The 27,063-nt window shown below is 47.3% G+C and overlaps 1 protein-coding gene across 1 annotated transcript in view; it reads left to right on the top strand.

Moving 5' to 3' along the window:
- The window catches only part of UBE3B (ubiquitin protein ligase E3B), a 125,376-nt gene that overhangs the window by 72,560 nt on the left and 25,753 nt on the right, over window positions 1–27,063 (top strand). The window contains exons 16-22 of the mRNA XM_029620092.1: window positions 440–558; window positions 661–775; window positions 2,310–2,409; window positions 3,183–3,302; window positions 10,184–10,360; window positions 10,543–10,653; window positions 19,285–19,422. Coding sequence (XP_029475952.1) covers window positions 440–558; window positions 661–775; window positions 2,310–2,409; window positions 3,183–3,302; window positions 10,184–10,360; window positions 10,543–10,653; window positions 19,285–19,422 — 880 coding nt within the window. The remainder of the gene's footprint in view (window positions 1–439; window positions 559–660; window positions 776–2,309; window positions 2,410–3,182; window positions 3,303–10,183; window positions 10,361–10,542; window positions 10,654–19,284; window positions 19,423–27,063) is intronic.

A 27,063-nucleotide genomic window follows, 5' to 3' on the forward strand; every position in this document is an offset into this window, starting at 1 on the left:
TTTATGGATTGTCATAAAGCTTGGGAATAACTGCACGGACTGACAGTAGCTACCCTTAAGAAAAACCTGAGGGTAACCTGCACGGCGCTGCAGATACTGCCATAAGAAGCTTGCTGGACAGACTGGATGGACCATTTGGTCCTTTTCTGCCATCATTACTCTGTTACTATCCATGCCTGTTGCTTTCCCAAACATGCCTTCCCTTGGTCCAGTTACATATGCAGGCTGAAGGGGACGGGGGCAACTGTCAGACAGTCCGATTTACCCGGGTAATTGACTTAGAGTATTGTCTGCTTTATTGCTTGTATCATGTCTGTGCATGTTTGGCTGCATCTGTAAATTTATATTTTTAACAAATAATTCATCATGCCAAGGATGTGAATAAGAGCTCTCGTGGTGTCAGATGATAACAACAAAATTGACTTCTTGCTCCTTTCAGGATTCTGGATGACATTGAGGTTTATGAAGAACAGATTTCATTTAAGCTTGAAGAGCTTGTAACCATCTCTTTGTTTCTGAATTCATTTGTATTCAAAATGATCTGGGATGGGATTCTAGGTAAGGAAACTATATTGAATGGAGCCCAAATACCTGAGGGAGGTGGTGATGGGGGAAGCAGCTGGTTCTGCCTGACCTTCTCCTGCTTCTTCCTGTGTACAGAAAGTGCAAAAGGCGAGACGCTGGAGCTTTTCCATTCCGTTCACGGTTGGCTGATGGTCCTGTACGAGAGAGACTGCCGCCGGCGCTTTGCTCCTGAGGATCACTGGTTGCGCAAGTAAGCGTCGGAGGCTGGCGCGGCTGACATTTGCTCCGAAAGCGCTCCATGTATTGTGGAGGAAACTGATTTCAGTGATGCATATAATCATTTACGTACAATCAACAATGCTAGTGATATTCACACACAAAATAAGAGCCTCTCGCCCTGACTCTTTTTTTACTTTGTGTGTTTATTATTAGCTCTTTCCTTTATAAAAAACAAAACAGAAAACTTAGGCATTAATAGAATCTGTTTCCTATACAGGGGGAGCATAGTTGAGAATAACATGTAAAATTGCTTTTTTGAAGCTTAGCTTTATGACAGGGCTTCCCAAACCTGTCCTGGGGACCCCACAGTCAATCAGGTTTTTTAGGATATCCACAGTGAATATGCATGAGATACATTTGCATATATTGAGTCTCCATGGTGTTCATTGTTGATATCCTGAAAACCCGACTGGCTGTGGGGTCTCCAGGACAGGTTTGGGAAGTCCTGCTTTACGATTAAGGATCATCACTAGGCATCTCTTCGGTCTAAGGAAATTCAAAGAACTTTGGAACTTGAAGCTGTCTCTTGTTTTTTTTTTAATTTATTTATTATTTTTTATTTATTTTATTTATTTAACGGTTTTATATACCGACATTCATCAAAGATATCACATCGGTTCACAGCGTAACAAGAAACTAGTGCCAGTGGCGGCGCTTTACATCGAACAAGTTTAACATAATACAGTTAAAAAATATTGGAACATAATAACTAGAGCATGAGGAAAGGTAGGGGAAATAAAACATTAAACTAAAATTAGAATAACATGATTACAAGATGGTAAGAGAAGAGGAAAAAGGGGGGGAGAAGTGACAGAAGAATAAAATTAGATTAGTAAATTATTGTAAGCGAAGATTGCAGGTATATACAAAGTGTACAATTATAGGGAATAATATAAAATAACAATTGTTCAGGGAAGGGGTGAGGTGAGAAGGGGGGGGAGAGGGGTAGGGAATGGAGGGGGGAAGGGTAACACAGAAGGGAGGGAGAAGAGGAATGGTGTAAGCTTAGGGAGAAGCCAGTTCGAGCGGGGACTCACCCGCTTTTAGTGAAAAACCAAGTCAAGAGGGGACAGAGATGGGAGGGTGTAGATGAGAGAAAGGGGAATTTAAGTATATGCTTTGGTGAAGAGCCAGGTCTTGAGCTTGCGCTTGAAAGTTTTTGAGCATTCTTCTTGGCGAAGTTCAACAATTTGTTATTAAAACAATTTGTATACTGCATGATCAGTAAAAACAATAAAAGCAGTTAATTAAACATCATAAAACAAACAGATCACAAAAATAACATAAAATGCTGCTGAAAGTCCAAGTACTTCTGAAGATCGAAGCCCTTTCATTTTTGCTGTGATCTCTCGTTCACACTGTACTGAAGATGACCATAAATAGCAGTCAGGTCACCTGCGAGGCCATGAATCTGTGTTGTGCCATCGTTTGGCAAAGCTTTGATAATTCTCAGGGTTTTGTTTTGGTTTTTTTTTTAACGGGCTGTGTCTTTTTGTGCCTTCCAGGGATCTCAAACCCAGTCTACTTTTTCAAGAGCTAGACAAAGACAAGAAGCGAGCCCAGCTGCTCCTGCAGTACATCCCTCACGTCATCCCCACAAAAAACGTGAGTAACTTTTACCAACCTATCCCAATGGCTCTGTTGCCAGAGTAGCACTGGCAACATTGTTGTACATCTGACCTGGACAGGTGAGTGTCACTTGGCAGTACTCTGTCAACTTTACACATTGCCACGATCATATTGCTTTACTTGTGAATAATATCTAATAGAATACAAATAATTATTAAAAAAAAAAGGTTCCAGCCAATGTTGTGAAGAGATGCTTTGGTGTAGGTCTTCCAAGCTCATCAGTTATAACTATGTCTGGAAGGAGAAATTGTCATTCTCCGATTCCATCCTGTTTACTGCTCACCTAAATATAATTACAGAATGAATCAGACCTGTAATAAAAAGAAACCCACCATTTTTTTTTTTTTAACAAACAAAGCGTGGGGAAAGAAAATCCAAATTTGCAATTAAATAAGCCTAATTTTCAAAAGCCATTGACCCGCATAAATTGGCTTTCTGACAGTTGTGCACCTTGCATGCATTTTTACCCGCACAGAGCGGAGGCATTCCTAGGGGCGGAGATCACTGCAACGCTGGTAGTTTGCAAGGGGAAAAAAATGTCTGCAGAAGAAGCAGATGCAGATCTCCGCGGGCACTTTTCCCTTAGGCAGTTCTCCCTGGTGAAAAGCCCTCGGAAATACAAACTTTGCGGGTACCTGCATGGTTATGAAAATTGAAGCCTTTTAGACAACAGAGTTAATGGTCGGCCATTTGTTTTAAAATTGGAGGCCACTATTGGTGGTTTTATTTTTGTTTTTGTTTTTTTGCAGAGGGTTCTTCTCTTCCGAAACATAGTCACACAAGAAAAGGAGAAGCTCGGTCTGGTGGAAACCAGCTCTGCCTCGCCGCATGTCACGCACATTACCATCCGCAGATCCCGGATGCTGGAGGTTGGTGCCTGCGCCACTCTCGGGGGCGTGTCATCTCTGAGCTTGTGCTCTGCTTTAACTGCCAGTCAGTAGTGCGGTATTGGTCTCCCACCATAACCTCACCTTGCTCTGTTTTGAAAGGTTTTTCCTGGTTCCAGTGGGAGTCAGTCATGAGGACCCTGTACACTTATATTTTCAAATGCTTCTTTTCTGTAAAACAAAGGAGGACCCATATTATTTTAACTGGACAGGTATAAGAATGGTTACTTAGCCTAAAACATGTGGATTACTATCTATTAAAAGGAAGGGGTTTTGCAAAGGGACATATGTGTTCCAATTTCCTGCACCATTGATACATTTCTGAGGAAATCCATCCAGTCCCATAAGAGTCAAAGGCCGGAGACAAATAGATAATCTTTGTTTTGACAATATGAGAATCACCCACTCTCTACCGATAATTGCAATAGTGTTGCCTTTCTATACTTGGCGTACACAAGCATGGCCTTTATAGAGTGTGACTCAGATGTGGAAGCCTGTCTGTTTTCCTGAATTTTCTGGGGGGAACAGCTGTTGCCAGAAAATGTGCTAGTAGTTAAATAAGACGAGGCTGTTGGGAGTTGGGGTAGGAAGAAGTAGAGCACTGGAAGAGCAGCTAAGAGATTCAAGGAAGACTCAGATTCATGATATGGGGCTCAAAGGGAGTAGACTCAGGAGTAGCACAGGAAATGCATGGCATGGCCCAATGGTGGTTTTGGAGACAAAAATAGTAATAAGATTTGCCATGCTGGGTCAGAGCAAAGGTCCATCAAGCCCAGTATGCTGTTTCCAACAGTGGCCAATCCAGGTCACAAGTACCTTGTGGGATCCCGAAAGGTCACTAGATTCCATGCTGCTTATCCCAAGGATAAGGCATGGATTTCCCCAAGTCCATCTTAAGAATGGTAGGGTAAGCACAAATAATCCTTAGTTAAGAGGAAATTTAAAGTAAAATCAGAAATCAAATAGATTCTGATTTTTGCAAAAAGAAATGAAATTGGGCAGAGTAGATGACCTTCCTGCCGTCATATTCTGTGTTTCTGAGATAACTTGGGTGAGGCCAGGAAAGGATTTGGCAGCAGCTCCATCCATTCAGAAAATGAAGGATTTTTTTTGTGTGTACCCTCAACGAAGACCATCAGGCTAGCGTGACAATGAGAACATTTGTAAGTTTGTAGTTTGCTTATCAGATGGTTTTCAGATAGAATCTGAAGATATGGCTGTTTCCCTTCCTTAGTACCTATACTGGTTAGCTATTGTCAGTAGGGTGATCTTCAGAAAAAAAGACACAAGGAATCAATTTTCAGTGGCTAGCCAACCAGAAAGTTAGCAGGATAAAATTATCCAGCTAACTTAGCTGGATATTCACTCAGGGGTAGATTTTATAAATTTACGCGCACTCGTACTTTTGTTCGTGCACCAGGCGCGAACAAAGATACGCTGGATTTTATACGATATGTGCGTAGCCGCGCGTATCTTATAAAATCCGGGGTTGGCGCGCTGCCTGTTCCCTCCGAGGCCGCTCCGAAATCGGAGCGGCCTTGGAGGGAACTTTCCTTCCGCCTCCCCTCCCCTCACCTTCCCCTACCTAACCGACCCCCCCCCCCTCCCCGGGCCCTATCTAAACCCCCCCACACCTTTGCAGGGAAAAGGTGGGGGGGGGTTTAGATGCCCCCGACCCGGGGGCTGGTCCGGAGGCCTCGACCATGCCCCCGGGCCGGCGTCACGCCCCCGACATGCCTCCCGCCCCGCCCTGAAATTTGTGCCGCCCACCTGACACGCCCCCGACACGCCCCCCTTTGCAAAGCCCCGGGATTTACGGGCGTCCCGAGGCTTGCGCGCACCGCCGAGCCTATGCAAAATAGGCTCAGCGTGCACAGGGGGGGTTTGGGGTAGGTTTTCGGGGGGTACGAGTGTATCTTACGCGCGTACCCCTTTGAAAATCTACCCCACAGTGTGGGTGTCCTCTGAGTTTCTCACAGGACAAGCAGGATGGTAGTTTTCACATATGGATGACGTCGGTGGACGGAGCCCTGTTACGGAAAACCTTTCTGTCAAAGTTTCTATAAAGCTTTGACTGACACTGGCACACTGAGTGCACTGAGCATGCTCAGCCTGCAATTATCCCTGTGACCACAGGTGTCTCCCTCAGTCTTCTTTTTTCCGCTCTGCAGTAAGCATAGTGGTTAGGAGCTCTGTGAGAAATTCTCATAATTTTTCCTCACGGAAACACTTAAACTTTTACTTCACCTTCGCTTTTTCCCTGCACGGATCTCCCTTCGCGTACATTTAATTGATGCTCGGTGAGTACTATGCCCTGTTTTTCGGTCGGTTCCTGTCACCTCACTACGGTTTCCCCAGCCTACCAACCGAATTGTGGCCTTCCCTCTCCCTATGTTTTCACAGTTAGCCCCACATAGCCTGCGAGTGTCCTTCTGTGATCCTCTGCCTGGTTATTAGTGCTAGTGGGATAGGGACTTCCACGGTTACCATTGCCACCAGGGCCTCTGTCGAATTCATACCTCGGTACCTTTGTGCAGTCGATGCCCCCATCGCTACCATTGGTACCCCCATCCAGGCCATCCTGCCTTTTTCGATGCCATCGATTCTTTCAGTGCCATCAGTGTTTTCATCCATGGCGCTGATTTTTCCATCAATGTCATCGATGCCCGGGTGGATGCCATCGATGCATACCTTTGTGTCGTCTGTTCCATCGGTGCCCAGGTCGATTCCATCAGTGCCCATGTCGGTGCCATCGATGCCGTCGACGCCCATGGCCATGCTGTCGGCACCCGTCTCCATCCATCGATGCCGTCAACACCCACATCGTTTCCATCGGTGTCCTCTTCGTTCCTATTGATGCGGTCATCGATTCCGTCGATGCTGGTATCAATTTCCCGATGCCATCGATGTCTATTCGATTCTTTGATGCCACATCGTTTCCATCGATACCTACGCCAATGCATTCGGTACCTCCATCACTGTTATTGTTGCTCTGCCCGGGCCATCAACGTTTTTTCATCTATATTTTTGACGATACCCTCGAGGCCGCTTCTGTGCTGCCATCGATACCGTCAATACTGACATAGCACCTACACGCAATGCCCGCGCCTAAACACAGTGCTCTATGCTTTGGGTTCTTAACTAAATCCCCATATCAGCCTACGACACTACATAGTGCCAGGAGCAGTTCAGGCATGCTGACAGTCTGTCATCATTCGCCATCCAAGACAGCGAGGGCATCCACCTCTGCGCTGGGGAAAGACCGGGCTGAGCACCGTGGCACTCATTGTCACCGGCACGGTGACCGTCCGCCACCGACGCCATCTAAAACATCGGTGCTATCCTACTCGGTGCTGGAGAATGCCCGGGCCGAGCAACATCGCTACTGCACCGCCACTGTTCCACAAAGTGCTGGCAGTCCTCAGTGCACCAGAATGACCAGACCGAGTTCCGAGGAATTCTGCACTGGCGTCACGATACATCGAGCCGCTGCAAAGAGGGCCGGGTTCATGAGTCATAATGGCTTCCCTGTACCCGAGGCGTTCCCCACCAACACCGGTGCGGGGTTCTGACCCTCCACAAATTACTGTGGTAGCGCCAGACACGCTCAGCCTGTCTCCTCTGTACCTGTGCTACCATACCAGGTTACAGAGTTGAGTCGGATGTTTACGTCCTTCAGGCTGTCCCTCGATGCCTCCTGAAATCCACGGAGCCATCGATCTTCACTGGCTCGTCCTTCTGCGATCCACGATGGATGGTAAGTACTCTAATCCCGCTTCAGCGACAATCCCATTAAGACCTGTTCTCTAAATCGGGCCATATGGTTTGAAAGGTTCTAGGTCATCTTGTCTTCCAAGAACTGTATTAGTGTCACATATCACTATTGCCAGCTATGTCGGACACAATACCAAGAGAACCTCTCTACCAATCATTTGGGTTTGCATCAGGGCATCCTCCTGTTGTCAGCAACAGGACTCTGTACTGATTAATACTCTAGCTTCTGGTTCCTAATTAAGGACCGAAATCCCAGATGCATTCGCTGATCTGCTAAACACAAGATCCAGCAAACACTGCCTCAGTTGCAAATCCACCTCGAGGCCTGGCGAAAGGTCTCGACGTTTTCTTGTACAGCACACAGAAATGCGGGTAAGACTTTTACCGCTCACGCTCCCGTGGGAGATTACATGATATCCAGATTACATCAGCCCCACCAGTTGGACACCTCCTGGTCTCTCAACTTGCTGGATATCAGAACGGCCACCCCACTTGGGTCCCCTGGATGCTACAAAGTGCAAGGGGGGGGAGTTTTAATCTCACTATTCTTTCTTTCAACAGAAAGTAGTTACTCTCCGCCCATCCTGGACCTCAGAAATATCAACTTTCTTCAGAAGGGACAGGTAAAATAGTGTCTCTCGTCACCATACTTCCATACCACAGTAAGTAGGTTGCCTCTCTCCTCTAGTGAGTCAACAATATTACAATCCCAAGCTCTGCTGGTTGCTTCAGCTTTGGCAACTTGGGTATTTCATTAAATCACTAGCAGTGACTACTGTTTCTCTACGGAGTAAAACATCATTCACGCTTTTCCTTGCATGGACAGCTGCATAACAACAGTCAATCCAAGCAAGGAGCTCTATCTTCTTCACGACTCACTATAAATCTACTACCTGGGATTGCTGTTAGCTCCAATAAATCCCATATAGAACACTTCTGGACACCACAGTCACAACAAACGTCCTGTCCAACAACCGCGCAGACATTCTGATATATCTCTGCACGCATACAACATAACCTCAGCCCCTCAATTCTTTCATTGCTGGGCCACGGGATTTTTTCACCATGCACTTTACTCATAGGTCTATATTTGCTATGAGTAAGATTCAGTGAAATTTCAATTATCAGTGGATCTAAGCTGTTCAACCGCTTTCGTCCCTGATCCATATTGCAGATCTAGAACCAAAACCTAGGCTGGTCCTGCTCATCCTCGCATTTACTCAGGGTTGCAGTGTTCGAACTAACATCTTCTCAACCCAATATGCGTCTATTCCGCTCCATGCAGAGTTTCACATCAACTTCCTGGAGCTTCGAGCCATGAGTTTCCAGCTACCTCACTTAGCCATGAGTTTTCCAGCCACCTATTTCCAGCTACCTCAGCTCTCAAGTTCATTTCTCCTTGTTTATTGTAAATTTTACTTCTTGTTAAATGGTCTTTTAAAGTTATAACCCCCCTTGTTCCTTGTAAACTGATGTGATATGATACTGTTCATGAATGTCGGTATAGAAAAGAGTTAAATAAATAAATAAATAAATAATGAGTTATGCCTTTATGCCTTCCAATACTGCCTCTGCAACAAACCTTTGTGCATACAGACAGACAACATAGTGACAATGTGGTATTTCCAACACACAATCACGCACCTGCAGTAGAAAACACGGGCACAAATCTTTGTGGCTACTCTTTCCCAGAGCAATCTTCGAAGGGAAAAATTATGTATTTGTTCTTTCCCTTTTTAAAAACTGTTGGAAAGCCCGCGAGTTAGAATACTCACAGATTTTGCATCGGCGTGCCCAGTTTTGAAACTGCCCTCTCGATTCTCAAATGTACGTGTGCTATTCCCTAGCGTGTAGCCAGATGGATTCAGGACCAGTGGGTTTTTTGCTCCCCTGCCAGCGGATGGGAGACAGAGTCAGGTTTCAAAGCTGTCGTCACCCTAGATTCACCCCTGCAGTGACCTCAGCTCCTCAGTCTCTCTCCGTCTCCCTAGCAGATGTGGACGCTATCCCCTCGCTAGCATTTACCTGAAGAAGATTTATGCGGTAATACCTAAGGGTCCCTCCCCCAGTCGAGAATTCCTCAGGCGATCTCCGATCCCTCAGAGGTGCCTTGGTCCGGTAGCCGGCTCCCAGCGTGGACTTAGCTGCTAAAGCGGCTGAAAGGCAGCGGGTGCAAAGCTGAGCACGGCGGTGAAGGCCAAAGCTCTCTCTCCCTGTACCTGGAGACTGTCTCTGCATTCGGCTGGTAAATGCTGAGACCAGGTAAGTTTTAAAAAGAAATCCAGAGCAAAAGAAGGGCTCCGACGAGTCTTCTCTGGTCTCCTTGCTCAGCATGCCGTACCGACTTCGTCCCGATCCTGGCGAGAAAAAAGGAGAGGCTCCGAACGGGTTGAGCAGCCTCCAATGGCCTAGGTCCCATTTTCAGCTCAGTGGGTCAGCCATGTAGCGACCCCGGCGACGCCATTTTGCACGTGGTGGGCTCCGGCCCCATCTTCCCACTTCGGTCATCTGTACGCTCGGGGCAGGCCGGCCTTTTGGGCGCACAACGGGCTCTTTTACAAGTGCATAGTCAAGCACATAACTACGCGCAGAGCACATAACTCACAGGTCCTGAGTCCATCTGTCTACACTAAGGAAAATGAAATTATCAGGTAATTTCTCCATTCCCCCCCCCCCCCCCCCCCCCCCATACACGAATAACAGGTGCAAAGTACACAATCGCTTTTAATGTGTGCGCTTTGCGTGTGTAACATGGGTAGTTCTTTCTTTGAAAATTCGGGCAAAGAATTGCATGTTAAAAGCACCCATTTAATTTGTAACTATCCGGGCTGTTTGCAGCCTGCGCCTAAAATGTGTTCTGGAGAGCAAATTAGCATCTCAGTTGGGATGAACTTGGCAGCCGCACGTATTTATTGAGCCTTTGGTGTTATGCACGGGTAAGCAGGAGCCTTAAACCACCACCCTGTGCAAGAATATAAGCCATTTCTGTAATCATGGCTATCATCATGGTAGAACTGCTCAGATGCATTTCTTGGTACGTGAAAGATGCCGTCCGTGATTGTAACGTGTTGACTTATCAATGTGCTTAGGATGGATATGAACAGCTCAGGCAGCTCTCTCAGAATGCCATGAAGGGCGTCATCAGAGTAAAGTTTGTGAATGACCTGGGGGTGGATGAGGCTGGAATTGACCAAGATGGCGTTTTCAAAGAATTCTTGGAAGAAATCATAAAGAAGGTGTTTGACCCTGCACTGAATCTCTTCAAGGTATTCGATTTTTTTTTTTTTTTTGAGGGAGAAGGGGGATGTTTGAAGAATTTTCCTTAAACATGAAAAGAACATGAATGACTATGTAAATGGTAGGTTTCCCTCTCTGAACACTAACAACAGCTGAATGTCATGCCTCAGTTTGAACTTCCTGTTCTGTTTTCTGTTTTATCTGTGGGCAGACAACTAGTGGAGACGAAAGGCTGTATCCATCCCCTACATCCTACATCCATGAAAATTACTTGCAGCTTTTCGAATTTGTAGGGAAAATGCTTGGAAAGGCTGTGTATGAGGTAGGTGGAAGAACAAACCAGGCTCGCAGAGCCACATAAGGAGTCTTCACATGGTGACTGGTGCAGCATCCCCTGGAGTTTTATTTTAAAAGAATGCACTGAAAATGTAAAACTAGATCTTTTCATGGCCTGCTAATGATTAACTTCCCTAAATGAGCCTTGCCTTTGTTACTTTTCTATCTCCTTTTGAGCAGTGTTCGCAGTATGACCGGAAGTGTAATGAGAATTTTGTATTACATAATGTTTTTCCTTCAGACAGGATCCCAATGTGTTTTATTTGTTAATATAGTCACCTGTGGGGTGAATAGCTTGGCAGGGCATGTCTAGCACAGCACTTACAGTAGGTGAATGGAGAACAAATAAAGCGAATATGGTCTCATTACATTTGGATACCTTGAGACCTGGAGATACCGTGACTTGCCCATGGTCACACAGTCAGTTTGACCTTGCTGCCGAGACTTTATTTTCACATGTAGTTCAATGTTGTAATCTCAAGACCACACCTCCCCCCATCCCATCAGTATATTTTTCAGCTAATATAAATAAGTAAAATTTATTTATATTTACCCTATGTTAAATAGAATGCAAACTACCCGTGGTCCTGCAAACCCTGTGAATAATTTTAACCTACAAGGTTTGCAATAAAAACGAAAGCAAAGTTATACACACATTTTGCTTTCATTATTGGTCCCTAAAAAATTACTCAAAACTGCACCTGCTTTTTCTGTGGATAATTTTTCTATCAGAAACAACATGCATTATTTTGATTGTAGAAAATGACGTGCTTTGTTCCATTTCTCACCGTTTTCCTGCCCCAGGAATGGCTCTTTACCCTTGGGGATGTTGTCAGAGGATATGGTTGATTTTCGGAACAGGGTATTCGTGAGGAGCTAACTAAACTCAAAGTAGATAAGGCGATAGGGCCGGATGGTATACATATGAGGGTACTAAGGGAATTAATGACCTGGAAGCTCCGCTGGCTGACCTCTTCAGTGCTTCTTTAGAGTCAGGAGTACATTTAGGATGCAAAAATCCAAGGGAAAGGTACAATATTGACGATGAAATTCGTCTAAGCACAAAGAAAGAACAGAATCTGGGGGTGTTTGTATCTGATGATCTTAAGGTGGCCAAACAGGTGGATAAAGCGATGGTAAAAGCCAGAAAGATGCTTGGCTGCATAGGGAGAGGAATGGTCAGCAGCGAAAGGGAGGTGATATTGCCCCTGTATAGGTCACTGGTGAGTCCTCACTTGGAATACTGTGTACAATTCTGGTATCTGCACCTTCAGAAGGATATAAACAGGATGGAGTCGGCCCAGAGGGTGGCTACTAAAATGGTCAGTGGTCTTTGTTCTAAAGTATATGGGGAAAGATGTAAAGATCTAAACTTGTATATCCTAGAGGAAAGGTGAAATAGGGGAGATATAATAGAGACATTCCAGTATCTCAAAGGTTTCTATGCACAGGAGGTGAACCTCTTTCAAAGGAAAGGAGGCTCTAGAAAGAGAAGCCATGAGATGACGTTGAAAGGTGGTAGACTCAGGAGTAATCTTAGGAAAGTTTTCTTTACAGAGAGGGTGGTGGATGCATGGAACGGCCTCCCAGTGGAAGTGGTGGAGACAAAAAACAGTATGGGGCAGATTTTTAAAGCCCAACGCGAGCAAATCCTGGGAGATACGCACGTGGCCGGGGCCTCGCACGCCGAGTGCGTTTTCCAAGTGGCCCAGCCACGCACATATCTCCTGGTACGCGCGGAAGTACCAGGCTTAGAAAAAGGAGAGGGCGGGATGGGGGCTGGCTGAGACAGTGCGTGCTGGCAGCCAGCCGGCGCACACAACTTCTACTCGGAGGAGCAGGTAAGTTGTAAAACAAAAAAAGTTAGGGTAGGTAGGTGGGGTTTAGGGGTCGGGGAGGAGAGGGGAAAAGGGAAGAAGGATAGGTAGGGGGGGTTAGGGAACCGGGGAAAAGGCCAATTGCATTGGTGCATGTGTAAAAAGAATTCCCTCCCCCCCCGCGCTCACGGGTATCTGATTTCATAACATGCGTGCAGCGACACGCACATGTTAGAAAATCGGCGCGGCCATGTGAGCGTGCCGGGAACCATGCGCACATGGATGCCCGCGCTGATTTGAAAATTTACCTGTATCTGAATTTAAGAAAGCATGGAATAATTACAGGGTATCTGTAAGGAAGTGATGAGAATTATTAATGCTAAATTGGATGGATGGGCCATACAGTCTTTTTCTGACATCATGTTTCTATGTATCTAGCATGGGTGGGTATAAAAGGGATTTGGACAAGTTCCTGTAGGAAATGTCCAAAAACAATCATTAGCCAGGTGGACTTAGGGAAAGCCACCACTTTTATCTCTGGGAGTGAGCAACGAGCAACTGGATCTAGTCTTTGGTATCTGCCGGTCACTTCCTAATGACTTGAATGGGCCACTGCCAGAGCCAGGATCCTGAGCTTGATGGACCCTTTTTCTGACCCATCATGGCAACTTACGAATCGTTTCCCAAATCAAGCTAGGATTTGCCCAAAGCACTTCTTATGTTCTTTTTACAGTGCTGGCAAAATTATAATTATTATTCTACAATAATGCAGGTAATTTGGCCTATATTGATAGTTGGCAATAATCAAAGCCCCCATTTTCATGGGTAAACCACTGTTCCCTGTACGTACCAGGATCAGTCCAGACCACTGGGTTATGTCTCCCTTCCAGCAGAGGGAGTCAGAGAAAAAAAAACTGAAAAGGTACCCTTCTTAACCTGGTGTGCCACCTGCAATCCCCCAGTATTTTCTCTGACTCTCAGCAGAAGGGTTGACAGAACCTGCGGTCCTGATTTTTCAGTTTCTTTAAATTTAGTTACATCTTTTTTTACAGAGTTCTAAGGCTCTGGATGAATTAGTTAACACCTTTGGCTACAGCAAGTTGGTTGTATAAAAAAAAAAAGCTCAGTGCGGTTTTATTTTCCCGGGCTTTTCACTCAGCAGGTAGAGGTAAGGCAGGGGCTGGCAGCTCTAAAAGCCTTGTTCCCGGAGGGTCATCTATCTCTGGAGGAGGATTAACCGGGGGGGGCCGGTCCCTCCCTTCGGCGCCCCAAGACGAGTTTCCTCGGTGCTGCAGCGTTCCCAGAGCTCCGGAAGGCCGCGAGTTGGCAGGGTATTTTAAGTTCTTCTTTTTTCTTTCCTACCGTGCTGTTTGGAACACACACACCTCCCCCCCCCCCCCCCCGAGATGCCACGAGGGCTATCATGCTCAGCATGTGGGGAGGCGGGGTTGCGCCTCTCGCGGGATGGGGTTTGCGCCCGCTGCCTCCCCAGGGAGGAGGGCTCGTCCGGAGTTGATTTTGGGCCCATTTTACCTCGAGGCACGGAACGGCGATCCGATTTCTCCTCCCAGTCTGAGTCCCGTTCGACCGCGCGATCCGGGGCCCGCCCCCTCGGGGAGCCCGGTCCTCCCCCCTCCTCCTCCCCCCCCCCCCTTACCTATCTGATCCCTTAAAGGGCCAGTCAGTTTTTTCTTCAAAATTTATTTTACTTATGCATAGGGCTTTTTTGGAGGCGGAAGCTCATCAGCAGGATGCGCAGCCCCTCCCGCGAAGATTGCGCGGCGGGACACGTCTCTGGATGCCCTATTGGCCCCTGGGGGGCTCCGAATCCTGCTCCCTTGGGATCTTTTCTGGATCCTGTCCTCCAAAACCTAGATGGGGGTGTTGATGAGTCCGCTCCAGTAGAGGGGGACAACCCCCGGGTTTCTCGGCTGTTTCGCCAGGAAGAGTTGGATCCCTTGATCCCCTATGTTCTGGAGGAACTGGAAGTGGAGGCACCAGTCCCCAGTTCAGAGCCAGTTAAGGGGAAACCACTACTCTCTGGGCTGCGTGCCGTGCCCCAAACATTTCCTTACCACCCAATGCTTAAGCAGTTGGTCACTCGGGAGTGGGAATCTCCGGACGCGACCCTGCGGGTGGGACGGGCAATGAACAAACTCTACCCTTTACCCGAGGAAGCCTTGGATATCCTCAGGATTCCCAAGGTGGACACGTCGGTTACTGCAGTCACCAAGTGGACCACCATTCCTGTTACGGGAGCGACGGCTCTTAAGGATTTACAGGATAGGTGGCTAGAAGTCCTCCTCAAGCGCATTTTTGAGGTGTCAGCGCTCTGTGTTAGAGCGGCGGTCTGCAGTAGCCTCATGCAGCGAGCGACCCTCTGGTGGGTCCAGCAAATGCTCACATCACAGGTGTTGCCGCCAGAGGAAGCAGATCAGGCAAATAGGATGGAATCCGCGGTAGCTTACACAGTGGATGCATTATATGATCTGTTGCGGGCATCTTCACGCAACATGGCCACTGCAGTTTCGGCTAGACGGCTTCTCTGGCTCCGGAACTGGTCCGCGGACTTTTCTTCCAAAACTCAGTTGGGCAATCTTCCTTTTAAGGGAAAATTGTTGTTTGGGGAGGAACTTGACGCCCTTATTAAGTCTCTTGGGGAGAATAAGGTGTATAAATTGCCAGAAGACAAGCCCATGTTTTCCAGGCCCATGTTTTCCAGGCCCTTTGGGGCAGCGTGTTACCGTTTCCGAGGACAGCGCAGATTTTGGCAGTCGCGGCCGCCCGCTTTTCCCGCCGACAACAGACTCAGAGGGCTCAGTCTTGGCCTACTTCCTTTCGTGGTCAGAGGCCTTTTCGGGAGGGAGGCTCTCAAGGGGCCACCGGAGGTAAGCAGTCCCAATGAAGGTGTTCCGACCTCTCTCCGGTTCCAGTGGTGGGCGGTCGTCTTTCCCTGTTTCTCGAGGATTGGGTCAGGATCACGTCGGACCTGTGGGTCCTCAATATCATCGCCCATGGTTACGAGTTGGATTTTGCCCGCCCGTTAAGGGATCTTTTTCTGATTTCTCCCGCCGGCTCTCTGGCCAAGCAAGAGGTAGTCGGGCAAACCCTGAGTCACTTGAAATCCCTGGGGGCTATTGTTCCGGTACTTCCAGAGGAGCGCAGGACCGGCAGGTACTCCATCTGTTTTGTAGTCCCGAAGAAGAAGGGATCCTTCCGGCCAATATTGGATCTCAAGGCAGTCAACCGAGCACTTTGGGTTTCCCGATTTCGCATGGAGACTCTACGGTCGGTCATTGCGGCCGTCCATTCAGGAGAATATTTGGCCTCTTTGGACCTGACCGAAGCGTATCTTCACATACGCGAGCGCCATCAGCGGTTTCTCCGGTTCATGGTCCTGGGGGAACATTATCAGTTCCAAGCTCTTCCGTTCGGCTTAGTGACAGTGCCTCTGGTCTTCACCAAGGTAATGGTAGTCGTAGCAGCAGCCCTCCGGTGGGAGGGGATCTTAGTTCACCCATACCTGGACGATTGGCTCATCCGGGCCAAATCGGAGAGCCTCTGTCGGGAAGCAGTGAGCAAGGTTCTACTCCAGCTCCAGTCTCTTGGTTGGGTGGTCAACTTTGCCAAGAGTCAGTTGGTCAACTTCCTAGGAGCACGCTTCGATACCTCAGTAGGCAAGGTCTTCCTCACTCGGGAGAGGAGGCTCAAGTTAGTGGAGCAGATCCATCGGCTCATGTCCTTACCCCTGCCCATAGTATGGGATTATTTGCAGGTTCTTGGTTCCATGGCGTCTACTCTGGAAGTGGTTCCCTGAGTGTGGGCACATACAAGACCATTACAACGTGCATTGCTTTCTCGGTGGGATCCGAAATCGGAGGAGTTTCGCCTGCCTTTGCCAGTGATGGAACCAGCCAGATCCAGTCTCGATTGGTGGTTGATTCCGGCCCACTTGTTACAGGGGAAGGATCTGGAGGAGCCACAGTGGGTAATAGTCACGACGGATGCCAGCCTCACTGGTTGGGGAGCAGTTTGCCAGTCACAATCCGCTCTGGTTCATTGGACAAGTTATCAGGCAACATGGTCAATCAATCGATTGGAAACCAGTGCGGTACGCCTGGCGTTACGTGTTTTTTCTCCCTCTGGTAGCCCAGTGTGCGGTACGAGTCTTGTCAGACAATGCGACGACAGTAGCCTACATCAACTGCCAAGGGGGAACCAGGAGCTGGTCGGTGGCCTGGGAGGCCGAAAGGCTCATGACGTGGGCAGAGCGACATCTAGTCCGGTTGGCGGACACGCACATAGCCGGAATGGACAATGTGCAGGCAGACTTTCTCAGCCGCCAGCATCTAGATCCTGGTGAGTGGGAATTGTCCAACGTAGCTTTCCGGCTGATCACTCGTTGTTGGGGCGTTCCACCCCTCGACCTGATGGCAACTTGGACAAATGCAAAGGTGTCCCGGTTTTTCAGTCATCGGAGAGACAACGGGTCGGAAGGAGTGGATGCTCTTGTTCTTCTGTGGCCTCGCAGCGTACTACTGTATGTGTTTCCGCCTTGGCCACTAGTGGGCAAGATCGTGCGTCGGATAGAGAACCACGTGGGGTCTGTCATTCTGGTAGCCCCAGAGTGGCCCCGAAGGCCGTGGTTTGCGGATCTGATCTCGTTGGAGATCAACGGTCCGGTGCATCTCACCCACCTTCCGAATCTTCTTCGACAAGGTCCAGTATTTTTAGATCGAGTGGATCGCTTTTGTCTAGCGGCCTGGCTTATGAGAGGAGGCAATTGAGGAAGAGGGGATATTCGGATTTGGTTATTTCTACCCTTTTGCAAGCACGGAAATCGTCCACGTCATTGGCCTATATTCGTGTTTGGAGAGTTTTCGACTCTTGATGCCAAGGTTTGAACGTCCCCCCTGCGTCTGGCTTCGGTGGCACACATCCTATCCTTCCTGCAGGAGGGACTGAAGAGAGGTCTAGCTTGTAGTTCTCTCCGGGTGCAGGTCATGGCACTGGGTTGCCTGCGGGGCAAGATTGATGGCTTTTTGCTGGCAGCTCATCCAGATGTGTCCCGTTTTTTGAAGTGGGCCAAGCATTTGTGCCTGCCAGTATGACAAATTTGTCCTGCCTGGAGCTTGAATTTAGTTCTGAAGGGCTTATATGGTCTTCCTTTTGAGCCCCTCCGGGGGGCTACGTTGAAGAATTTGACACTCAAGACTGTTTTTTTGGTAGCCATTACCTCCGCACAGCGAATTTCAGAGCTTCAAGCTTTGTCGTGTTGGGATCCATATCTTCATATTTCGGATTCCGGAGTTTTGCTGCAGACCGTTCCCTCCTTCTTGCCCAAGGTGGTATCGGCTTTTCATGTCAATCAGACAGTAGAGTTACCGGCCTTCCCGAATTTGGATCTGACTTCTGAGATGGATAAGGATCTGCATAAGTTGGATGTGCGCCGGGTTCTTCTTCGCTATCTAGAGGTGACCAATGCTTTTCGATTATCGGATCATTTGTTTGTCTTATTGACTGGTCCTAGACGGGGACACAAGGCATCCAAAGCTACGGTTGCTAGGTGGTTGAAGGGGAGGCCATTTCCTCCACTTATCTTTGCGCTGGGCGGGCCATACCAGAAGGCTTGAAAGCGCACTCTACCAGGTCTCAAGCAGCCTCTTGGGCGGAGAGCCAGTCAGTCTCGCCGCAAGAGATTTGTAGAGCAGCCACTTGGAAATCCTTGCATACTTTTGCGAAACATTATCGTGTGGACGTCCGGGATCCGGAGGTCGACTGTTTTGGCAGCAGTGTTCTTCGTGCGGGACTCTCCAGATCCCACCCCAATTAGGGCAGCTCTGGTACATCCCAGCAATCTGGACTGATCCTGGTACGTACAGGGAAAGGAAAATTGGTTCTTACCTGCTAATTTTCATTCCTGTAGTACCAAGGATCAGTCCAGACGCCCACCCTTGGGTTTTTTGGAGAGTCCGTTTTTTCTGTATGTTTTCTTCCTCCTTCTTACCTCGGCAGAGTTCTTTACAGGCATGGGAAGGAATCTTCTTGATTGATATGTTATGCGGCAGTAAGGTTTATTTCTTTTACCGCGCGTATTGTTGTAGCCACTGGTTGTTATGTTTGGGGATTTGTTCTCCTTTATTGGTTATTCTGCTTTGATATCGTATGTACTGAGGGATCGCAGGTGGCACACCAGGTTAAGAGGGGTGCCTTTTCAGGTTTTTTGTCTGACTCCCTCTGCTGGAAGGGAGACAAAACCCAGCGGTCTGGACTGATCCTTGGTACTACAGGAACGAAAATTAGCAGGTAAAAACCAATTTTCCTTTTTGCCCACGAAAATGACTGTTAAGTGCCCTCATTATGTATGATGAACTTGTCTGTACAGCTGACCGTTGAGAAGTCCTTTTTACGGGTGTTTTAAAATAATTAAATGTATTCTTTCAGAATGGTGCTTTTATGTTAGATTATCGCCTGTCAGTTTGGAGGTGTACTGTTTGCTTTACATTTCAAAAGTTATTACTAAAATAATTAATTGTGGGTCCTCTGTTAGTGATTCAGAGGGGATATGTAGACTTGCAGGCAGGGTCCAAAGCTGTTCATCTTATTCCAATCATGTTTTCACTCCCATCCTGCTCCTGGGGGACCCTTCTTAAACCATAAGATCTGTCCTGCAGCAGTATTAATATCTAACACAAGTATTGTATGGTGGGATGGGAGACATTTGAACCTATTGTGTTTAGAAAGCAGATGTACATGCAGACAAGGCAAACTGTAAATCTTGTGTTCTGTTTCTTTCTTAGGGGATAGTTGTGGATGTCCCTTTTGCTTCTTTCTTCCTAAGCCAATTGCTTGGACATCACTACAGCATTTTCTATAGCTCGATTGATGAACTTCCTTCTTTGGACTCTGAGTTCTATAAAAATCTCACTTCCATTAAGGTTTGCTCATTGGTTTTTTTTTTCTTTATTATTGCTAGTTGGAAGGTGTATATTAAAGGACGGGTAATTGCTTGCCAATATCAAAAAGAATTATGCATGCGTTATTGGGCATTATGGGAATTATTATTATGTTATCCTTATAAAAAAATTAATTAGAAAGCTAGCCCCAGAAAATATCTGGCAATGATTTGGGATAAAAGTATCATCAAGAGACACTTTTTTTTTTTTAAGCTTTCAAAGTATATTTTATATTATTGGAGGAATGGTGGGTGGAGATTTAATTATTCTTTCATACTTTGAGGTTGGTCCACAGGAGCAATGTTGAAAGACGTGTATAGTCAATCTTACCTTCCTGCCAGTTGCTTTGTGCCTATTCTGTCTAACTCTCTCCCAGTTTCCAGTACTATTAACGTGACGCTTACCGCAGGTATGAAGCACATGAGTAACTAGAGTTACTGCTACCCCAGCATCAATTGGGTGAATGTTTCATCCTGAACTGACAAGGGGGCATACTTTTAGATCTAATTTTCAGTGCGACGGGGGACCTGGTGGTGGAGTTGCTTGGCAATAGTGATCACAGAGTCATCGGAGGGACATAGTATTTAACTTCAGATAGGGAGACAATGATAACATTTTAGAAGGAAACTAAAAAAAAAAAACCAAAGCAGTTGTGAGGGCTAAATGTTTGCAAGACGCTTGGAGACTGTTTAAAAATACCATCTTAGAAACCCAGATAAAATATATTTCACAAGTTAAAAATAAACTGACAGAAGGGAGCTAAATGGCGCTATAAAAGAGGCTATTGTAGACCTCTGATCTGACTTCCCTTCTGCAATTGAAAAACTGATTTGTCTTCTCATTTCCTGAAGTCGCCATGAGGCCCACCGCTGGTCTGCCCAGCCTGACCTGAGTCAAGGAGAAGGCCTCCACTGACAACTCCCACTCCCCCAAATCCAGATACTGTCTGCTGATGAAGTCCACCGGCATGTTGTCCACTCTGGCTACATGGGAAGCTGCTACTCTTGCCAGATACTTCTCCCCCAAACAAAAAGTTCTTGCGCCGCCAGCGATACTAGACAACTCTTCTTTCTGCCCTAGTGGTTGATATTAGAGATGTGAATCGGAACTGAAATCCGAACCGATTCTGGTTCCGATTCACATCTATAGAGATGTGAATTGGAACTGAAATCCGAACCGATTCTGGTTCCGATTCACATATCTAGTTGATATACGCCACTGTCGACACATTGTCTGAGAACACTCTCACTGACTTGCCCTGAATGAGCGGGAGAAACGCCAGTAAGGTTTCGCACACTGCCCTGGTTTCCAGCCGATTGATGAACCGGGTTGCCTCCTCCAATGACCACTGACCCTGAGCCGATTTCCCTTGACAAATCACTTCCCCCAGCCCAAGAGGCTGGCATCCGTGGTCACCACCACCTAGTTGGGCACTTCGGGGTCCATCCCTTTCTCCAGATTGTGCCAAGACAGCCAACACGAGAGACTGGATCTGGCCTCCCCCGACAACAGCAAAGGAAGCTGAAATTCCTCTGAAAGTGGATTCCAACGGGACAATAGAGCCCTCTGCAGAGGACACATCTGCGCAAAGGCCCATGGATTTAATTACAGCATAGAAGTCATGGAACCCAGAACCTGCAAATAACCTCACACCCTGGGAACTAACAGCTGCAACAATCGAAGGACCTGACTGCAATTTGACTAAACTTTCCATAATCAGAAATACCTTCCCTAACTTGGTATTGAAGCGCGCCCCCAGATCTTCTGACAACTGGGCCAGCTTAAAATAACTCTTTGCCAGATTCGTAACCCAGGCGAACGAATCCAGGAGTTGCGGGACCCGCTGAACTGAGCGACAGCACTGCACTTCTGATTTTGCCTGAACTAGCCAATCATCCAGGTACGGGTATACCAGAACACCTTCCCTCCTGAGCGCCGCCGCCACTACCACCATCACCTTAGTGAATGTGTGTGGCGCTGTTGCTAAACCAAAGGGAAGGGCCCAAAACTGGAAATGCTCCCTCCAGAACCATGAACCTCAGGAACCTGCGGTTCTCGGCCCGAATGGAGATAGGCTTCTGTCAAATCCAATGACACCAGGATCCCCCCTTTGCGCACTGCTGCAATCACCATGCACAATATTTCCATTTGCACCCAGAGGGCAGCAAATCAAGAATGGGCCGAAATGTCCCCTCCTTTTTGGGCACCACGAAGTACACAGAGAATCAACCCTGCCCCCTCTCCCGAGGGGCACTGGACCAATGGCGCCCAGGAGCTGAGGTCGTTACGTCTCCTGCATCGCCACGGGAGAGACAGCGGGAGATTACAAGTGCGGCCCTAAGCAGTCGAGAAAATTCCAGAGTGCAGCCGTCTCTCACCACTTCCAGGACCCACTGGTCTGAGACAATCATGGTCCACTTGTCATAAAAGAGGGACAACCTTCCCCCTACCAGTTCCACGGAGAAAAGGACACCTCTGGCATCATTGGGAAAATTTTCCTCCACCGGTCCCTTGATCGGCACCATCTGTAGCGGACCTGCGGATCCTGCTTTGGACCTGGCGCAGAGGAATACTTGTCGGAATAAAACCATCTGTAATCCCAAAAATGGGACCAAGGTGGGAAAACCTTCTTGCCACACTTCTTAACTTCCGGCAGCCTGTTTACTTTGGGCTCCCCCAAAGTCTTCATCAACTGATCCAAATCTTCCCCAAAGAAGAGCTTTCCCTAAAAGGGGAGATTACATAACTGGGACTTGTACCAGGCATCCGTCGAGCAATTTGGCAACAATAAAAGCCTACTGTTTGCCGCTGCAAAAATCATGCTCCTGGCTGGAGTACGACCCGTCTTAGAGCACATCAACCACCTTAGCCACTCCAGCTTTCAGCTGCGCAGACTGAATTGTGCTAAATGCCCCAGATGAAGCCTGTTTCTGAGCCATAAACAGGCCTTCTGCATCATGCTGCCACAAATGGCCACCCTTATGCGTAAGGCAGACTTCAAACATCTGTTTCAACTGGACCTCCACGTCGTGGTCCTGAACGTCCTTCACAGCGGCATCCCCCGCCACTGGGATCATCGTCGTCTTAGTCACAGTGGACATGGCCGCATCCACCTTTGGGACCTGTAGAAGATCCAGAATCTCTTCATTCAATGGATACAACTTCACCATAGCATGTCCAACCTTCAAGCCCGCCTCCAGGAAGTCCCACTCCCGGTTTACCAGCTTATGGATCTTTTTAGGTAGTGGACAAGTGCTAGGGGGCCCATGCAGGCCATCCAGAACTGGGTTCACTCCTTTGCTATCCAATTCACCCAGGGCTACCTTTACCCCTGCTCCTCCAGAATCTAGAGAATGAGGGGCCACAACTCCTTCTTCTTGAATAGATGGACTACTCTGGGGTTATCCCCCTCCGTCATGGGGATCTCATCTGGATCTAGTTCATCCACGTTCCCATCAGAATCGGAATTTGGATCCGGGTCAGTGGCCACATCCGGGCCTGCTCACAGAAGATCCACAGCATCCTACTGCATAACATCGGAGACCCCGCAATTCCCAGAGACCTTCTCAACCCCCGCATGACCAAGACCCAGCTGCCATAGAAGATCTCCCAAGACATCAGAACATCCCACCTTCTGATTCTTGGCCAAGCGACCAGAACCTTCTCACGGGACGTTTCCCTCTTGCTCCCTTTCTCCCCAGAAAGCCCTTATGCATGAGGAGTATAAACTCTGGGGAAAATCCTCCGGATCCACAGGATCATGATCTGACAAGCTATCTTCAGACTCCCCTCCTCCATGCTGATCCTCCTCAGGTACCCGAGATACAGGGGAGAGGGGAGGAGGGAAATCACCGCCCCCCCCCCCCAGGGCCCATAGACCACTGCCCGTGCTCCTCTGATGATCCGTCTGCCGCAATTGGTCCCCCTGGGACCTCAGCCACGGCCCCCAATGAGCTTGAGGCCCTCTGTCCTTCCGAAGCGCCAGAGGAAGTTCCCTCCCCTCCTGCAGCACAGCTGGAGCAAAGGGAGTGGGAACTGGGGTGGGCTGATCAAAGGCCGCAAGCCTTGCAGGTGCTACGTGCAGCTTTAGCGCCATTTCCACATGGCCGCCAAAGGAAAAAATCTGCTGAAGGAAAAGCGACTGCAGGGATGCTTAACTGCACACACAGGCCTCACACACGGTCCGGAGGCATCACAGGTAGGCCGCACCGTGGTGAATGGCACACAGAAAAAAAACCAGCCCCGCAACCACCAGGATCTCCCGGCAGAGAAATTCGGCATGGGCTTACCCCTACCCACCTGTACCTGGTGCCGAAAGCGCCCTGCCGTCGAACCGCCTCCAAACAGAAGCTCCTGGTTGCCTGCTTCAAATTGTTCAGAGCTTTTACTTTTTTTTTTTTCCAACAACTTAATTAAGACCACAAAGACAAGAATACTTCCCTTTATGGGGACGACAGCAGGTAGGAGGAGGCTTTGGAGGCCATGAGGGAACCGGTTAAGCAAGGCCTCCGGCACCAAATGGCTACAAACAAGCAGGGGTTACCAACTCCTCAGTCGCCTAGCTCCACCAGAGGGATGGCCCACAAAGGTGCCTAACACCTCAGGGAGCAACGAGTCGAATCCAACATTTTCTCCTCTATCTGTTTTCTTTTTCTTTTTACTAAAACTAGTTAGACTGCAAGTTTGCACCTCTACCATATGCTGGAGACAGAGAAATACTGAAGGACTGCAGGTGGCACTCTCGGTTTTGTAGCAGTGCCTCAAAGTTTTTGTTCTGTGCCTCCATCTGCTGGTAGGGATGCATAAACCCACTTGTCTGGACTGATCCAGGGGTACGAACAGGAAGCTTCCATACGAGTCGTTATCTTCCAGATAACTTTTAAAGAGACATCCTCCAGTTCCTGAGATGCATTATTCGGACTACCTCCGAAGGAAACAGAATGAAGAATTGGAAGTTTAGAAACATTGTTTCCTTAAAAACAGGCTCTGTAGAGGTGAGGTCCACATTAACAGCCTCAGAGAGTCCAGGAACAGGATTGATTAAAGCAGCTGGTAACTCTTCTGTAACACCAGGGAGCATGGAACCAACCGCATCGAGGGTAACAGAGATACTATCCTCAATCTCCACTGGTGACCTTAGATGGGACAAAGTAGGGTGGGGGAGCGGACCTCCCCAGACCCATCAGAACCAATTACCTTAGGGGTTGTAGGAGCAGTACGATGTATATGGTCATCCATAGATCCTCTAAGAGGGGTCAACACCATCGGGGAAGCAATTATCTTCCCTTTTCTTTTCCTTCCCATGTTCTGAAAAACAGAGACAATGGGTGCATGGCTTCGGCACGCCGCATGCCAGCTGGTTTTGAGGGCTCTGCTCGGGCACTGTGGATGACGTCAGCGTGATGTGACAACCCGGTCTCTCCTCCTCCTGGAAGAACCTAGGAGGGCCACAGGCAGAGTAGAAGGCAGAAATCCTCCCTATTAGAATTCTTTGAAGGTTTAAATAAGCATATGGATAAGGCAAGGCATTTGATAAAGTCCCTCGTGAAAGATTCCTGAGAAAATTTAAAAAAATCCATGGAATAAAAGTCAATCCTCACTATAGGTACACAGCACTGGGTTCCATATTATGAATTGCCACTCGGGAAAAGGACCTTGGAGTCATTATGGACAATTACATTGACATCGTTAGCTCAATGTCCAGCAGCAGTCAATTAAGCAAAGAGAATGTTAGAAATTATTTGGAAAGGAAGCGAAAAAGTATGACTATTGTAATGCCGTTATATAAATCCATAGTGTGACCACCTGGCATATTGTGTCAGTTCTGGTTACCCCATTTAAAAAACAAAAAAGATCTAACAGGGCTAGAAAAGGTACAGAGAAGGACAACAAAACTAATAGAAGGGCTGAAATGGTTTCCTTATGAAGAAAATGTAAATGGGTAAGGAGCCTTCAGCTTGGAGAAGAGATGACTGAGAGCAGGTATAATAGAGGTTTATAAAAGTATGGGCGGGTAAGGAGAAAGTTAATAGGCAACGGTTATTTACCCTTTTAAATAGTACAAGAACTAAGGGACATTCCATGAAACTAGCTTGTAGAAGATTTAAAAATGTAAGAGGTTTTTTTTTTCAGTTAATGCACAATTAATCTATGGAATTTGTTGCCGAAAGTGTAGTAGTATAGCTGGGTTTAAAAAAGATTTGGATGAGTCTCTGGAGGACAGGTCCATTAACTGTTATTAGCCAGTAAGACTTGGGGTTTGCCACGTCTTACTTCTGCGAGTGAGCAACATGAAATTGATTTCCCTGTTGGGACCTAGGAACATCCCACGATTGGAGACAGAACACTGGACTTGATGGAATTGTTGCCAGAGGATGTGGTTAGGGCAGTTAGTGTGGCTGGGTTAAAAAAAGGTTTGGATAAGTTCTTGGAGGAGAAGCCATTAACGGCTATTAATCAAGTTTACTTAGGGAATAGCCACTGCTATTAATTGCATCAGTAGCATGGGATCTTCTTAGTGTTTGGGTAATTGCCAGGTTCTTGTGGCCTGGTTTTGGCCTCTGTTGGAAACAGGATGCTGGGCTTGATGGACCCTTGGTCTGACCCAGCATGGCAATTTCTTATGTTCTTATGGATTATTGGTCTGACCCAACATGTCATGTCTTTAAGTTCTTGCAGTCCACGTCCATGCTGTTTTTCAGCATTCGATTATCTTAGAAAATAAAAAATGAGAGTATAGGAGTTGCAAAAGTTAGATCAGAAAGTTTGAGTTGACACTCTTTGTGATAATGAAAAGTGGAGAGCAGTTTTACTATCTCTCAGAAGGCCACATTAACCTGTTTTAAGACTTTGAGGAGTGCTTCTTCCAACAGATAGAAATGATGGCAGAAGAAGGCCAAACAGCCCATCCAGTCTGCCCAGCAGTTTAAATTTCTGCACAGTTCATATATTTCCCAAACATTGGCCTTCAAGACACATATCATCTCCTCTGAGATTTGTCTGAAATGTTCGCAGGGAGAGGATCACTTAATCATGCCTTTTGGATATGCCCTGTAATTTTATGATTTTGGACAAGGGTCATGTCTTATACTGGTGATCTTTTGGGTTGTGATATTCCCTTGGGGACCAGAATCAGAATTGTTTGGTATGGCACTAAACAAATATGTGAGAAAAGAGGGAGATTGGCTCCTTGTTAGAAAACTGTTGGTGCAAGATAAGAGATCTATTTTGCTGGTTTGGAGAGAAGCGAGTTCTCTCTCTTTCTGGCAGTGGCACAATGCTTTACATAATAAGAGGTTTAGAGAATCTTTGGCCGCTCGTACTTCTTTTACATGCAAGAAAAGATTTTTGGATACCTGGGACAAATATATTCAGAGCTTTACCTAGCAGTGCTAGAAGTTTAATTGTGAATATTTTATAAAGCGGTTTCTAAGGTCCTCTGGGTTGCCTCCTTGCAGTGTATTTGAAGTTTAAACCCCGAGTATTGTTGGTACAAGTTTGAACATGAGTTGTGAGATGGTGGGGGGGTGTTGTCTTGTTTGGGAATTACATCCAAATCACAAGAGCAGGTATATCAGAGAAAAGACATCTGAATCCAACTGTGCAGGTAGAACTTGTTGCTGA

This window comes from Rhinatrema bivittatum, chromosome 11, assembly GCF_901001135.1.
Source record: "Rhinatrema bivittatum chromosome 11, aRhiBiv1.1, whole genome shotgun sequence".
NCBI classification, from domain to species: domain Eukaryota; kingdom Metazoa; phylum Chordata; class Amphibia; order Gymnophiona; family Rhinatrematidae; genus Rhinatrema; species Rhinatrema bivittatum.